At 61.2% G+C, this 12,264-nt stretch overlaps 1 protein-coding gene across 2 annotated transcripts in view; it reads left to right on the top strand.

Moving 5' to 3' along the window:
* SLC9A3 (solute carrier family 9 member A3) overlaps positions 1-8,833 on the top strand; it is a 44,224-nt gene extending 35,391 nt beyond the window's left edge. Inside the window, exons 7-17 of one of the 2 annotated variants that reach the window (XM_057312142.1) lie at positions 164-366; positions 793-882; positions 1,020-1,090; positions 2,120-2,249; positions 4,303-4,418; positions 4,946-5,075; positions 5,335-5,511; positions 5,761-5,833; positions 6,411-6,524; positions 6,865-7,108; positions 8,732-8,833. In XM_057312142.1, coding sequence (XP_057168125.1) covers positions 164-366; positions 793-882; positions 1,020-1,090; positions 2,120-2,249; positions 4,303-4,418; positions 4,946-5,075; positions 5,335-5,511; positions 5,761-5,833; positions 6,411-6,524; positions 6,865-7,108; positions 8,732-8,735 — 1,352 coding nt within the window. In that variant the 3' untranslated portion in view covers positions 8,736-8,833. Of the gene's footprint in view, positions 1-163; positions 367-792; positions 883-1,019; positions 1,091-2,119; positions 2,250-4,302; positions 4,419-4,945; positions 5,076-5,334; positions 5,512-5,760; positions 5,834-6,410; positions 6,525-6,864; positions 7,113-8,731 lie in introns of those variants that run through there. The other variant, XM_026506623.3, reaches the window with a different exon arrangement.
* Positions 8,834-12,264: the final 3,431 nt, after the last annotated feature.

Raw genomic sequence — 12,264 nt, 5'->3', positions numbered from 1 at the left:
GTGGCGTTTTTGTGAGCCATCGCTCAGAACAGAACCCGTCGCCCTCACTGTCACTGTCCAAGGAGGGAATTCCCAAATGTTGCTCCCCCCAGTGTGGTGGCTGCCGGGAAGGGGTGGGGCGGCGCTCCTGACGTGTGGGAGCTCAGCGCAGGCCGGCCCGCAGGTGTTGTCCTGCAGACCTGGGTCCTGAACCGGTACCGGATGGTGCAGCTGGAGATCATAGACCAGGTGGTCATGTCGTACGGTGGCCTGCGCGGGGCCGTGGCCTTCGCTCTGGTCGTCCTTCTCGACGAGAAGAAGGTGAAGGAGAGGGACCTGTTCGTCAGCACAACCATCATCGTGGTCTTCTTCACGGTCATCTTCCAGGTAGGGTTGAGCGCGCGCCCTGCCCGTCCTCCCGACCTCACCATGCCAGCCCGGCGCTGTGACGAGCCTCGCCAGCCTCCAGGCCCTAATTGGTTTTTACTATTTTAGTAACTAGGAGCCGTTTTTTAGGTTTTCATGTGGCCCCACAGGGGACGCAGCACGATTTGGCCTAAAAATGTCCTTCCCGTGCCGCTGCTGGCTGACAAAGCCCCAGTTAATATTTCGTTGACCAGACACGCCCGGGAAAGTGTCCCACTTCCCCCTTGCTTTCGGAAAATCTAAGGAGCCAACTGGGGGGCCGTCAGAGCAGGGTCAGGTCCCTGTGCACCTGAGGGTGTCGTGGATTCACGCCCTGGGGGCTCAGTGGGCCAGGGTGGGCCCTGGGGTGGAGCCTGCCTGCCACCAGGGTCAATACCCGTCCTCCAGGGCCTGACCATCAAGCCCCTGGTGCAGTGGCTGAAGGTGAAAAGGAGTGAGCATCGGGACCCCAAACTCAATGAGAAGCTGCATGGCCGGGTAGGGGCCGCCTGGGGTGGGGGGGGCGGGGGCCGCCTGGGGTGGGGGGGCGGGGGAGGGGTGGGGGGGGGGCGGGACAGGGCCCGGCAGTTGCAAACCCCCAAGTGTTGCTAATCCGCTTCTCTTTCCTGCAAAAGGCTTTCGACCACATTCTCTCAGCCATTGAGGACATATCAGGGCAAATTGGACACAATTACCTCAGAGACAAGTAAGTGGCTGCAGATGCCCGTGGCTGGGCTGAAATGGCGAAATTTGGAGGCATCTTTGTTTCCACTGTCGGCCTCCCCCCCCACCTCTAAGGGGAGGACCCCCAGGGTAGAAAGAGCCACTGATATTCCCCATAAGCCAACCTCACAAAGTGCAGGTAACTGAAGAACGCTGCCTGTGAAGGGGCCGGAAGGTTGCTTGCCCGACTGTCTGAGACCCCCACCCCCTGGGACTCCTGTTCCCCTGAACCCCCTCCTCTCCCGGGGAACCCCCTGGAGTCCCTCTGCCTCTGGGACCCCTCTCTCCGAGGGGCCCCTCCTGCTGGAGCCCCTCCTTCCCCTGGGACTCCCTCCCCTAGGACTCCCCAAACCCCCTCCTCCCACTGGAGCCCACTCTTCTCCCTTGCTCACCGTGTCTGTCCAGCTCATGGCCCCCTGGGCCTCGGCTAGGTGTTCCTCTTCAATGCTCGCCCAGCCCCCTCCCCTTCCGAGCCGGAGTGCTCGCCTGTATTCTAACTGGATGGATTTAAAGCCTCCTTTGGGCCAGCCTGGTTCTGTCCTAGTGTGGGAGCTCAGGGGTTCCTCCTCCCCCAGCCAATCCCTCTGCAGGTACAATGTGCCCCTTCACTGCAGCCGAGGCCCCAGGGCCCCGCCCCCATCCGGCCCCACCCTTTCCAGAGTTAGGCAGCCGCTTGGAAAACTTGGCCTTACTGTATTAAATGAGAAGACAGAATCCCGCATTTGACATACATTGTAATGACATGTGCCTTCAGATAGAAAGGTAGGGACAGAGCACGGATGGGAAATAGCACCCTGAGAGCCATTCCTTTTATTCCAAATCTCGCCTTGGTGCTTCTTACAGTAAGTAAAACTCAGGGTTGGGGGAGAGAGGGCGTCTCCTGTGTCTCAGTTCCTGGGAGACCATGTCCACTGCAAGTCTGGGCAGTGGGAGGGGGACCCCTACGGCACGGCCCCCCATGCTGCCAGGGTCCCCGTCCATCGGTTGACATCGTGTTGGTTTGACCCCCTAGGTGGTCCAACTTTGATAGGAAATTCCTCAGCAAAATCCTTATGAGAAGGTCAGCTCAGAAGTCACGAGATCGGATTCTGAATGTTTTCCATGAACTCAACTTGAAAGACGCCATCAGCTATGTGGCTGAGGTACCAGAACATTCCGTCTGTTCTCTTGTTGGAGTTGGGGGCTGAAACACCCAGCCACGGGACGTGGACAGCCACTGGGGTCTCGGGCAGTGGGCCAGGGAGGGAAGGCCCCCACACCCCGAGGCCCAGGTGGCACCATGCTGGGGCTGCCGACAAGTTCACGACAAGAAGCTCCTGGGTCCTCCGACACCTCGAGAGTGGCTGTGGGAGCAGAGGCACAGCACCCTCCCCCACGGCCTTCTGTAGGACGCTCTGTGGTCTGCTGGGTCTGAGATCAAAGACCAGCCAGGGCATGATGGAATCATGCCCCAACATGCATGTGTACACATATGTTCATGCATGTCTGCACACGTACAACCACGCACACAGAGGGGAAAGCAGCAAGGATGTCTTGCCTCCTGTGGGGTCAACAGGGGACACACCTGTGGTTCTAAGGTCCCTGCAGGTGAACAGGGCTCTCCTGCATCCACAGTATGGTAGGTAATGAATCCACCCCCGTGTCTGTGGGGCTGATGGGGCTCCCCACCGACTAGCGGCCGGTGCATCCAGTGCGGGGTCACTGAGTGGGCTCGGGGAGCGTGTGGAAGGATGAGGGACTAGCCCTGCCACACGGGCTGCATGGTGACTCTCCGGATCTTGCTGTCTCTGGTGCCGCATGCCCGGCACAGCCACTCGTCGCAGGTTGCAGGTCAAACCCCACTCCTCCTGGACACGCAGTCTGGCTGGCCCCTCCCCAGTGGCCACATGCCTCCAGGCAGTGCACACGTGTGACAATCACTTGGCCTTTGCCTCTATCGGCCAGCTGCCTTTGCCCCATGCGTATCCCCACACGTGGCCCCTGGCCCCGGAGGTCACCTGGCGCCTCACGAGCTCAGGCCTATGCAGAGCCTGGCGAGCTAGGGATCTGCACGTCCATCTCAGCCAATCCCATGGACCTCATCCAGAGGGCGTAGCCAGAGCCCTGGGAGCAACTTTTCCTTCAGAGGGGAAAGTGATTCCTGTTTCTAGTGGGCTTGTCCACACCAAACGTACAGCCTGATGACCCAACACAACCAGGGGTCACTCCAAGACAGAGGGACGCAGGGTCACAGGGAGATAAGTAAAGAGAAGGGCCCCTACACCATCTACTGAGCTAATGTCGTGCCAACGCTGCTCCCCTGAAACCCCAGCCCACCAGCTCCAGGCACTGGGAGGGACAAGGTCACCTGCTGTCTGCACCTCTGGCCCTGGGCTGGGAAAGTTCAGTGCTCAAATCTCTGCCCTCTGGGACTGCGAAGGCCTTCATGTCCTTCGAGCCTGGATGGGTGGGCAGGAGGGGCTGTCCTGATGGTGTGTGCTGGGACAGTGTGTTCGGTATGTCCCTCTATCCTGTCCTGTCTCCCCTGGACACTCCGGCGCCCCTAGCCCCCACGTGGGAGATGCAGGCTGCTGGCGGGGCCCCCGATGCCCACCACACTGAGTGCCCCTGGCCCATGACGTGGACTCCTCCCCGGTGAGGACTGGCTCTGCCCACTCAGACCGCAGCTGGGTGGTGCGTCCTCCTGGGCTGTGCCTCTGGGTCTCCTGCACCGCCACGTGGGGCCCTGACCCTAGTGCCCTCACAGCCTCATGCCCTCACCTGAGGAGTCCCCACTTCTCCTCCAGCGGCCCCCTTGGCACTCGGCCCCACACTCCCACCCAAGGAGAGTGGCTGTTTTCAACTTTCATTCATGTCAGGCTGGGCTCTACACGATCTGAATATGATTCAGTTCTGGACAGAGGCCTGGGGGTTCCCTTCTTAGGGCAACTGAGGGCAGATGGTTGGGAGTCCCCAGTGGGGACAGGGGACACCTCCCCAGTCCTCTGGGGAGCTGCAATGCTTCCTGATGTCCCGTGCCCACTGAGGGGCTGGGTTAAAGGACCCATGGTTCTGTCTTCGCTTTCCTCTTCAACCCACCAGCCACCAACCGCTCCGCGAGGCCTTACCTGTGGCCTCAGCTCTCCAGGGGCTGCTGGTCTCCTGGCTTCAAGGCACTCCACGGTGTGGCTGACACAGGCTGTCTCCTCCCCACAGGGAGAGCGCCGTGGGTCCCTGGCCTTCATCCGTTCCCCCAGCACCGACAACATGGTCAACGTGGACTTCAGCACTCCGCGGCCCTCAACCGTGGAGGCCTCTGTCTCCTACCTCCTGTACGTGCCCCTGTCCACATGGGCTTCCACCAGAAGAGGCCACCCTGGCCGGGGCCCCTCCCACCATGACCCCGGAGGCTGCTGTGGGCAGGGGTCTCACCTGACCTGCACTCCCCAGGCCCTCCTGGTCATAGGCAGCAGGGCCCCTCTGGACAGACACCGGCCAGTGGGCGACTGTGAGTCATAAATGGCTGGAGTAGAGGCCCCCAGATTGGCCCCCAAGGAGGGCGCGCCCACGGGCACAAAGGCACCTGCAGTAATGCTAGTGTCTGGCCTGACCGGACACCGAGAGAAGGCGGTGCGAGCAGGGCCCTCCTGCCCCTGTAGCGCGGCACGGCTGGGCTCGGCTGGCTGGCGTGCAGGTGCAGGCTTGAGGGGCACGAGTGAGGAGGGCAGGGAGCACTGTGTGTGCCGGGGGGAGGCCTCATGGGAAGTCAGTCCCAGGACTAGCCCCCCAGGACGCTGGGGGTGCCCAGGCTAAGGGGCAAGGGCAGGCAGGGCGGGCAATCACCACGGCCCCCATGCAGGAGGGAGAACGTCAGCGCGGTGTGCCTGGACATGCAGTCCCTGGAGCAGAGGAGGAGAAGCATCCGTGACACAGAGGACATGGTCACTCACCACACCCTGCAGCAGTACCTGTACAAGCCTCGGCAGGAGGTGGGCGTGCGGAGCCGGGCGGGGTACCGGCCCTGGTTCCCCCTCCGCCTGGGACAGCGTCCTGCACTGAGGGCGGATGACGCTCTGGCTGCAAGGGCTGGTGGGAGGCAGGGGCTCAGCCTCCCGGCCGGGTCCCTGGGCTCTCTCACCCCGGGTCTGTCTGGCTGGGGGCGCTCGTGGGGCCGTGAGGTTTGGGGCAGCCCCGGCACCCAGCCCTGCGTGGTGTCCCACGTGACCGTCCCGGCTGCCTCTCTCCCAGTACAAGCACCTCTACAGTCGGCATGAGCTAACCCCGAACGAAGACGAGAAGCAGGACAAGGAGATCTTCCACAGGACCATGCGGAAGCGCCTGGAGTCCTTCAAGTCGGCCAAGCTGGGGATCAACCAGAATAAGAAGGCGGCAAAGCTCTACAAGCGGGAACGGGCCCAGAAGCGGGTGAGGGCAGTGGGCACGGGGTCATTGGCAGAGGGACCGTGGGGTTCCCTGGGGGTTGGGGTCACACCAGGGCACCCCCCAGGGACAGGACTGGGCAGGCACTCTGCACCTGTAGCCCCCTTACAGAGCAGGAGGGGCCCTGGAGGGCTCCAGGCAGCACCAGCAGGGGCTCCTCTGGGAACTGTTGGGGCAGTCGGGGTCCAGGTGTAGCTGTGCCCTCACCTGTTAACAGTTTCTTTTGTTCCTCAGAGAAACAGCAGCATTCCCAACGGGAAACTGCCCATGGAGAACCCCATGCCCAATTTCACCATTAAGGAGAAAGGTAATACGGGGGGCGAGGGGGCTGGCGGGATGCTTGCCAGCAGGACCCAGAGACACATGCGATGGGGCAGGAGGGGTGCAGAGCGCTATCCTGCCAGAGAGAGAGAGACCCTTCCCCTTGGCAGCCAGGACCCTCCGCGGGGTCCTACTGGTCCCACCTTGGGCTCAGCCACTCGGGTGGGCAATGCCCTGGAGGTGGGCCCTACATCCCCTGTCCCAGTCCCCACTCATGTTTTAGCTACAAGAGGAGTGTCCCCTCTGAGCAGACCCTGTTGTCCAGGGTGCTCCTGCCTCCAGAAGGCCAGGCTGGCTGAGGAGGCAGAGCAGGGGCAGGAGGGCTGGACAGTCACCGTGGCTCCTGGGTAGGAGGGAAACCCTCCTGGCATGGGTTTGCTTTGCCCAGCCCTGTGCTGGCATGGCCATCCGGGCACTGCCTCCCAGCAAGCTGCCCTGATGGGGTGGCGTGATGACCACCCTGGGGGTGCTCTGCGAGCCAGCCAAGGGTGTCAGTCAAGGGCACTACACGGGGTGTCTGTGTGCTTACCCACTTCCCTCATGCTGCCCTCCCTTGCCACCAGATTTGGAACTCTCAGACCCAGAGGAGGCCCCAGACTACGATGCTGAAATGGGTGGGGGGATCGAGTTCCTGGCAAACATCACGCAAGACACCACGGCGACAGACTCCCCCTCAGGTGAGAGGTGGGGCCGGCCCTCCTTGGGCCCCAGACGTGAACATGGTCATTGGTCGTTGATGGGGACTGCAGGACCCGGGAGGCCTAGTGCTGGGTCCACGTGGGGTGTGAGTTGGGGGTGGGGGTCTCTGCTCCAGAGAAGGGAGAGGTCATGTGCCCTGCCTGCTGCGTATGGAGAGACAGAATAGAGTGCAAAACATGGAACCCCAAAGACCTCCCAGGTGACCTTCCAGGTGTCGGCTGCGGGACGAGCTGGTGTCTGACCCCCAGGGCCGCACCCTCCCTCCCTGCTGTCCCAGGCTCACCTGGGAATCTGACCAGCCGCTGCCCTTTCTCCTAGGAATTGACAACCCCGTGTTCTCCCCGGATGAGGACCTGAGCATCCTCTCCAGGGTGCCACCCTGGCTGTCCCCTGGGGAGACGGTGGTGCCCTCCCAGAGGGCCCGTGTGCAGATCCCCTGCTCTCCGGGCAACTTCCGCCGCCTGGCGCCCTTCCGCCTCAGCAACAAGTCCGTGGACTCCTTTCTGCAGGCTGATGGCCCCGAGGAACAGCTCCACACAACCCTCCCTGAGTCCACGCACATGTAACTCCTGACCCCGCCCACCACCTGACACCTGCTCTCTCCTAGCTCCTCTCCCCTAGCCAGCTGCCTCTCTGCCTCTGGACCTGAACTTCTGCAGACTCTCTCCAGCAACTGTTCCTCCTTCTAAGCCTCTTTTCCAGCTGCACGTTTCTTAGGAGACCCGTGTGAGTCTCAGCTTCTCCAGCTGAGATGTCAGGATCCAGAGCCGTTTGAGGATTTCTTTAACCCACGTGCTCAGCCCATGAATCTAAGTCTTGAGCTCAGAGGGAGCTGAGCACAGGGCTGGGTGGGGGCTGCGTGGGTAGGGAACATCTGTTTTTCTCCCCTAAAGGCTCCGGGGCTTTGGGAAAAGTCCATGTGACAGAACTGAGTCCAGGAGAAGAGCATTGGGTCCCTTTCAGCCTCATACAGAGAGGAGCTCGGGGAAAGGGTACAGGGAAGCAGAGGGGCAGGCCACCAGCCAGCCAGCCAGCCCAGCACCTCTCTCAGGAGAGGAGGCCAGAGATGGCAGGGGTTGGGGGGGGGGGGTGAGGGGGTAAGACAGGGCTGGGAGGGGAGGGGGCAGGGGGTGAGGCACCTATTCTGCAGGTGCTTCAGGGCCTTCTTGCTGGGGCCCAAGAAGGTGCTGTCCCCCCTTTACCTTCCACAGGGAAGAGGGTTCACCCCTTTGTGCAAGGTTTTGGGCTCATTTCACATTTCCCTTGGGTGTCTGGTGGGCACTTGGGAGGAAACAGGAAGCAAAACTTTCCCCCAGCACAGGAGGGGGCTCTCGGGCAGGATGCTTTCCCACTCATTTCAACAGAAGCAGGACCTCCTTGTCCAGCTGGGGAGAGGCGGTCCATGCCTTCACAGAGGGGTGTTCTAGCAAGTCTGGTGCCCGTGCAGCATTTTCTTTACGCATATGCTGGGCTTTCTCGGGATGTTCTGGGGACTAGAAGTGAGCTCGTGGGAAACACCGCGTGGGCAGGGCCTCGGTCTGGTGCTTCCGCTGCTCCTCTGCCTCTTCCTGGCTTCTGCCTCTGAACTCTATAACCGTCCCCTGTCTCTTCCTTGAACCCTGCTTGTCCTAGAGCAGGGCACTGCGTGTCCCACAGAGGCCATGTGGCCGGGACCATTCCTGGGCAGGGTGGCTGTATGGGGCAGGCATGATACTGAGCACCATGCTGGAGCAGAGGTGCTGGTCAAGGGGCTGCAGAGGCCCGTGCTCGCCGCACGGCCAGGGGATGGCCTCAGAGTGCCCCACGACACACCCCGTAGTGGGGGTGGGGCGCAGGCTGGGTGCGCTGGGGACCCTCCAGGCTGCAAGGCCACCCTGGAAGATTAGAGGGAAGGTCCCACGGCCTGGAGTGTTCCTATAATTCCCTACCTGCAGAGGGGCGGTGGCAGCCTCCAGAGGTGGGGGCGCCAGCGGTCAACTTAGAAGGTTGGCTATGCCCCCTGCCCGCAGGCATGCTCCGGGTTCTGGTCAACCCGGGGAGTCTTGACTTCGTGCAGTTTGTGCTGAAGGCCCGGCAGTCGGGCACTGGGCCGGGAACCTGACGAGCGCCCCCTCCCGGGCTCCCCCGCCCCCCCCCCAGGGCCCCCGCTAGGTGCCCTCTGCGCTCACGCCGTCTTCTCCCGCAGGTGACACGGGCTCCGACGTGCCGCTGACCGGACGCTCGTCCCCTCCCGCCGCCGAGAAGCCCCCGCTCCCCGCGCGCTCCCCGCGCCCGCGCGCCCTGAGCCCGGCCCCGCCCGCCGAGGGCCCGCCCACCGAGGCCTCGCCCGCCGAGGCCCCGCCCACTGCACCGCCCGACCGCGAGCCGGGCGCCGGGCCCGAGCGCCGCGGGCTCCCGGGTGCGCATGCGCGGTCGGCGGCGGCGCGCCGCGTGCACAGCCGGCGCTCTTTCCAGCGACCCCGCGCGCGCCGCCGCCCCGCGCTGTTCAAGCTCGCGTCCCTGCCGCCCTCGTGCCACGCGCCGCCGCACGCGCTGGAGCAGGAGGAGACGCCGCTGTGACGGCCTGGCCCCGGGGTCGGTGCAGGCCTCGCGCAGCCGGCCGGACTCGCAGGTTTAGGATCCGTCCCAGGGGCCTGACTCCTGGAATTTCTTGGAGCCCCTGCGGACAGGCCACTGCGGGCTCGGAAGTGGACCGTGGCAGAGCCTCTTCCAGCTGCCGGGCCGTGGGTCCTTCCGGACACGTGCCCAGGTTTGGAACCCGGCCGGTACTTGCACCGTCACCCCTGACTTCGTGTCCCCAGAAGTGGGCTCTGTGTTCGAGTTCTCGCCACGCATGTCCGCTCTCTCATCCTCACTGCCAGGGACACAGACGGGATGCCAGCCCGTGGTCCCAGGCCCAGGCAGGGCTCTCACCCCCAGGAGGCAGGAGCGCTGATTCCAGGAGCAATGTGTAGGCCGAGGGGTTGGCCCCGTGTGATGTCTTAACGGACACTTACCTGTCACCTTAGGGACTGTAGGTACAATTGCAGAAACATCTGTTTGTTTATCCTTTTTGTGTTGTGACTTGCAGAGCCCAGCACTGGTCTGGCTCTGGCCCAGGCGTCAATGTGGCAGCCTCTGGGTTCCAGGTGTCCCCCACCCCCAAACACCTGGTCTCTGGCCTTTGCTGTCCCACCTGACACTGAGAGATGGCCCGGGCTGTGTCAGAGGTTGCACTGGCCATCTGGGCAGGTCTACACGGCTCCAACTGAGTAGAGTGGGCCTTCACTTGGCAAGCAGGTTAATGGGGCCAGGGCGGGGCGGGGGGAGCTGCTGTTTCATGGAGAGCCAAGGGACTTGGAGCAGGGCTCAGACCTCACAGGACCTCTGGGCCTGAGAATGTAGCACAGAACCCTCCTCACCCCCTCCAGGGTCTCAGGAACATGGCCTTGGACAGAGCTGCACCTTTTGCCCCCCATTCTCTGGAGGGAGACCACTGTCTGGCTGTCCTGGGTGGTGAGGAGGCTGCCACAGTGATCCAGGGAAGAGGCCCTCATCTGCCCTGGCCTGTTCCTCAGACAGGGTTTTCTGTGGGAAAGAGGTGGTAAAGATCAGAGGGATGTGGGCCTTAGGACGGACACTCCCAGAAGCTTTTCTGAAGAGGCCCAGCTCAGCTCTGCTCAGGAAAGGAAACTGATTGTGCTGGGCTGTGACCGAGTTCTGATGGTGCAACTTCTCACAGCCATCACTGGCAAGGCCTGATAGCACTTTGTAGTGTTTTAATAGCGTTGAGCCCCTGGTGGGAAGAGTCTGTGCAATCTGCTGTTCACACCTTTGCTGTTGAGAAAAACAAGGAATAGTCACTGTGATATCTGCTCAGCTCTTGACCCTGATAGCAGCAGACCTGCCCGTTACCGAAATCACACGTACAGGGGTGGTGTTTGGTTTGCCGTAGTTGTTCTCCACGCCATGCCACCATTTTGACCAACTCTGTGAGCACAGAATCCAGCCATTATCTGTGCAACAAAACCTGCCGGTTAGCGAGCCCAACAGAGGCTCCCAGGCCAGCCTGGCCGCTGAGCTGCAGCAAGCGCATGTCCAGGAGGGCCCGCGCCCTGCCCACTCCCTGTGGGGTTCGTCCGCATCAGGCTCCCCAGGGCCCGCAGCCCAGCTGGTCCGGCATCTCCAGCTGCCTTAACAACTCACCTGGACCGCTGGACCCGGATCCGATTCCCAGCTGCGGAGCTAGAGGCTGAGTCGGGGAAAGCGGCTCAGGGGCACCTCCGTCAACCCCAGAAATAGCAAACCGGCGGGTGATGCCTCTGTTTGACAGCTGTCTCATGGCTCAGTTCTTGGCTGGTGTTTTCTGTAGCGGACAAGCAGTTGGCGGAATGGCCCAGGGCCAAGTACAGCCCTAACGGAACTGAAGTTCCAGGTGGGAAAGCCCCCTGGCAGAACCCCACATTGCAGTGCTCACGAGAGAACTCTGGTGTTTCCTCTGCGGACAGTCTTACACACCCTAGCGCTGTGGATACATTTCATAAATGAGAATCCTAGCTCTTCTTGTCGTTGCAAAACAGAATGTAAACAAAGTCTTATGAATGTATTTCCTTAGGAAAACTGCTGTAAAATTTTTTATTATAAAAGAATCCCTATTTATTTAATACTGAATTTTGGCCTACTTTATGGTAGACTGTAAAGAACACAAATGTAGGAGTTGCTAGTTCTCACTTGTGTATTTTCTGGAAAATAATTTTGTTACAGTGCTTCTCTACTGTGTACCAGTGATCTTCTGTCGTGAAAGGAGATTTAAAGAATCTCACTGAGACCCGAAATGTGTGTTGTTAGGAGTGGTGAAAATTGTGTATGTTAATTTTGTGAATGTAATCTTAAGTCAAATTTTGTGTAACCCTGATCACAGAACAACGTGCCTTACAGCGCTCCCTGGATGTGCTGGGCAGGGGCTCCGTCACAGACCCTGTCACGCCTGCACGATCAAGTCTATTAAAAATGTTTTGAGGCACTTTGGGTGGAAAATTTATAAGTGAGAAATCGTATCGAGAATTTAAGGGGCAGTTTGCTGCAGGCAGACATTGCTCTGGCACTAAACATCAGTGCATGCACACGCGTGTGTGCATGCGTGCGTCAGAGGCAGCCCCTTCTGGCTGGTGCAAGGAGGTCGTTGGGACGTGACCGCGGGCACCCCCGAGCCCTGAGACCTGGTTCTTCCCAGGCATAGACAGGTGGGCACCATCACCCGCTCACCTACTCAGACTCATCACTGCAAACAGGGGCAGACGCCCAGAAAGGGCAGATCAGCGCCCACCCAGCCTCCAGTGGAAGGAGGAAACACCTGAGACACCGGGGGTGGGAGGGTGGGCCCAGGGCTGCAAAGAGGTGGGCGGGGACATCAGGGTCCAGAGCCTGAGTGGGCGAGGATGGTCTCTGAAGGCCAAGATGAGGCTGATGGGGGTGGTAGAAGTGCACCTGCCCCTTCAATGTCCAGGTGGATCCTGCCCCCTCTTGTGTGACACATCTTTTTTTTTTAGAAAGAGAGGGCACAAGCATGTGGTGGGGGGGGGCAGAGGGAGAGAGAGAATTCTAAGCAGAGTCCCTGCTGAGCGCAGAGCCAGGACTCAACCCCAGGACCCTGAGATCATGACCTGAGCTGAAACCAAGAGTCCGATGCTCAGCGGACAGAGCCGCTCAGGCGCCCCACAGACACATCTTTTAGTAGCT

Source organism: Ursus arctos, unplaced genomic scaffold (genome assembly GCF_023065955.2).
Source record: "Ursus arctos isolate Adak ecotype North America unplaced genomic scaffold, UrsArc2.0 scaffold_15, whole genome shotgun sequence".
NCBI classification, from domain to species: domain Eukaryota; kingdom Metazoa; phylum Chordata; class Mammalia; order Carnivora; family Ursidae; genus Ursus; species Ursus arctos.
This window is presented reverse-complemented; position numbering and strand designations above follow the sequence as displayed.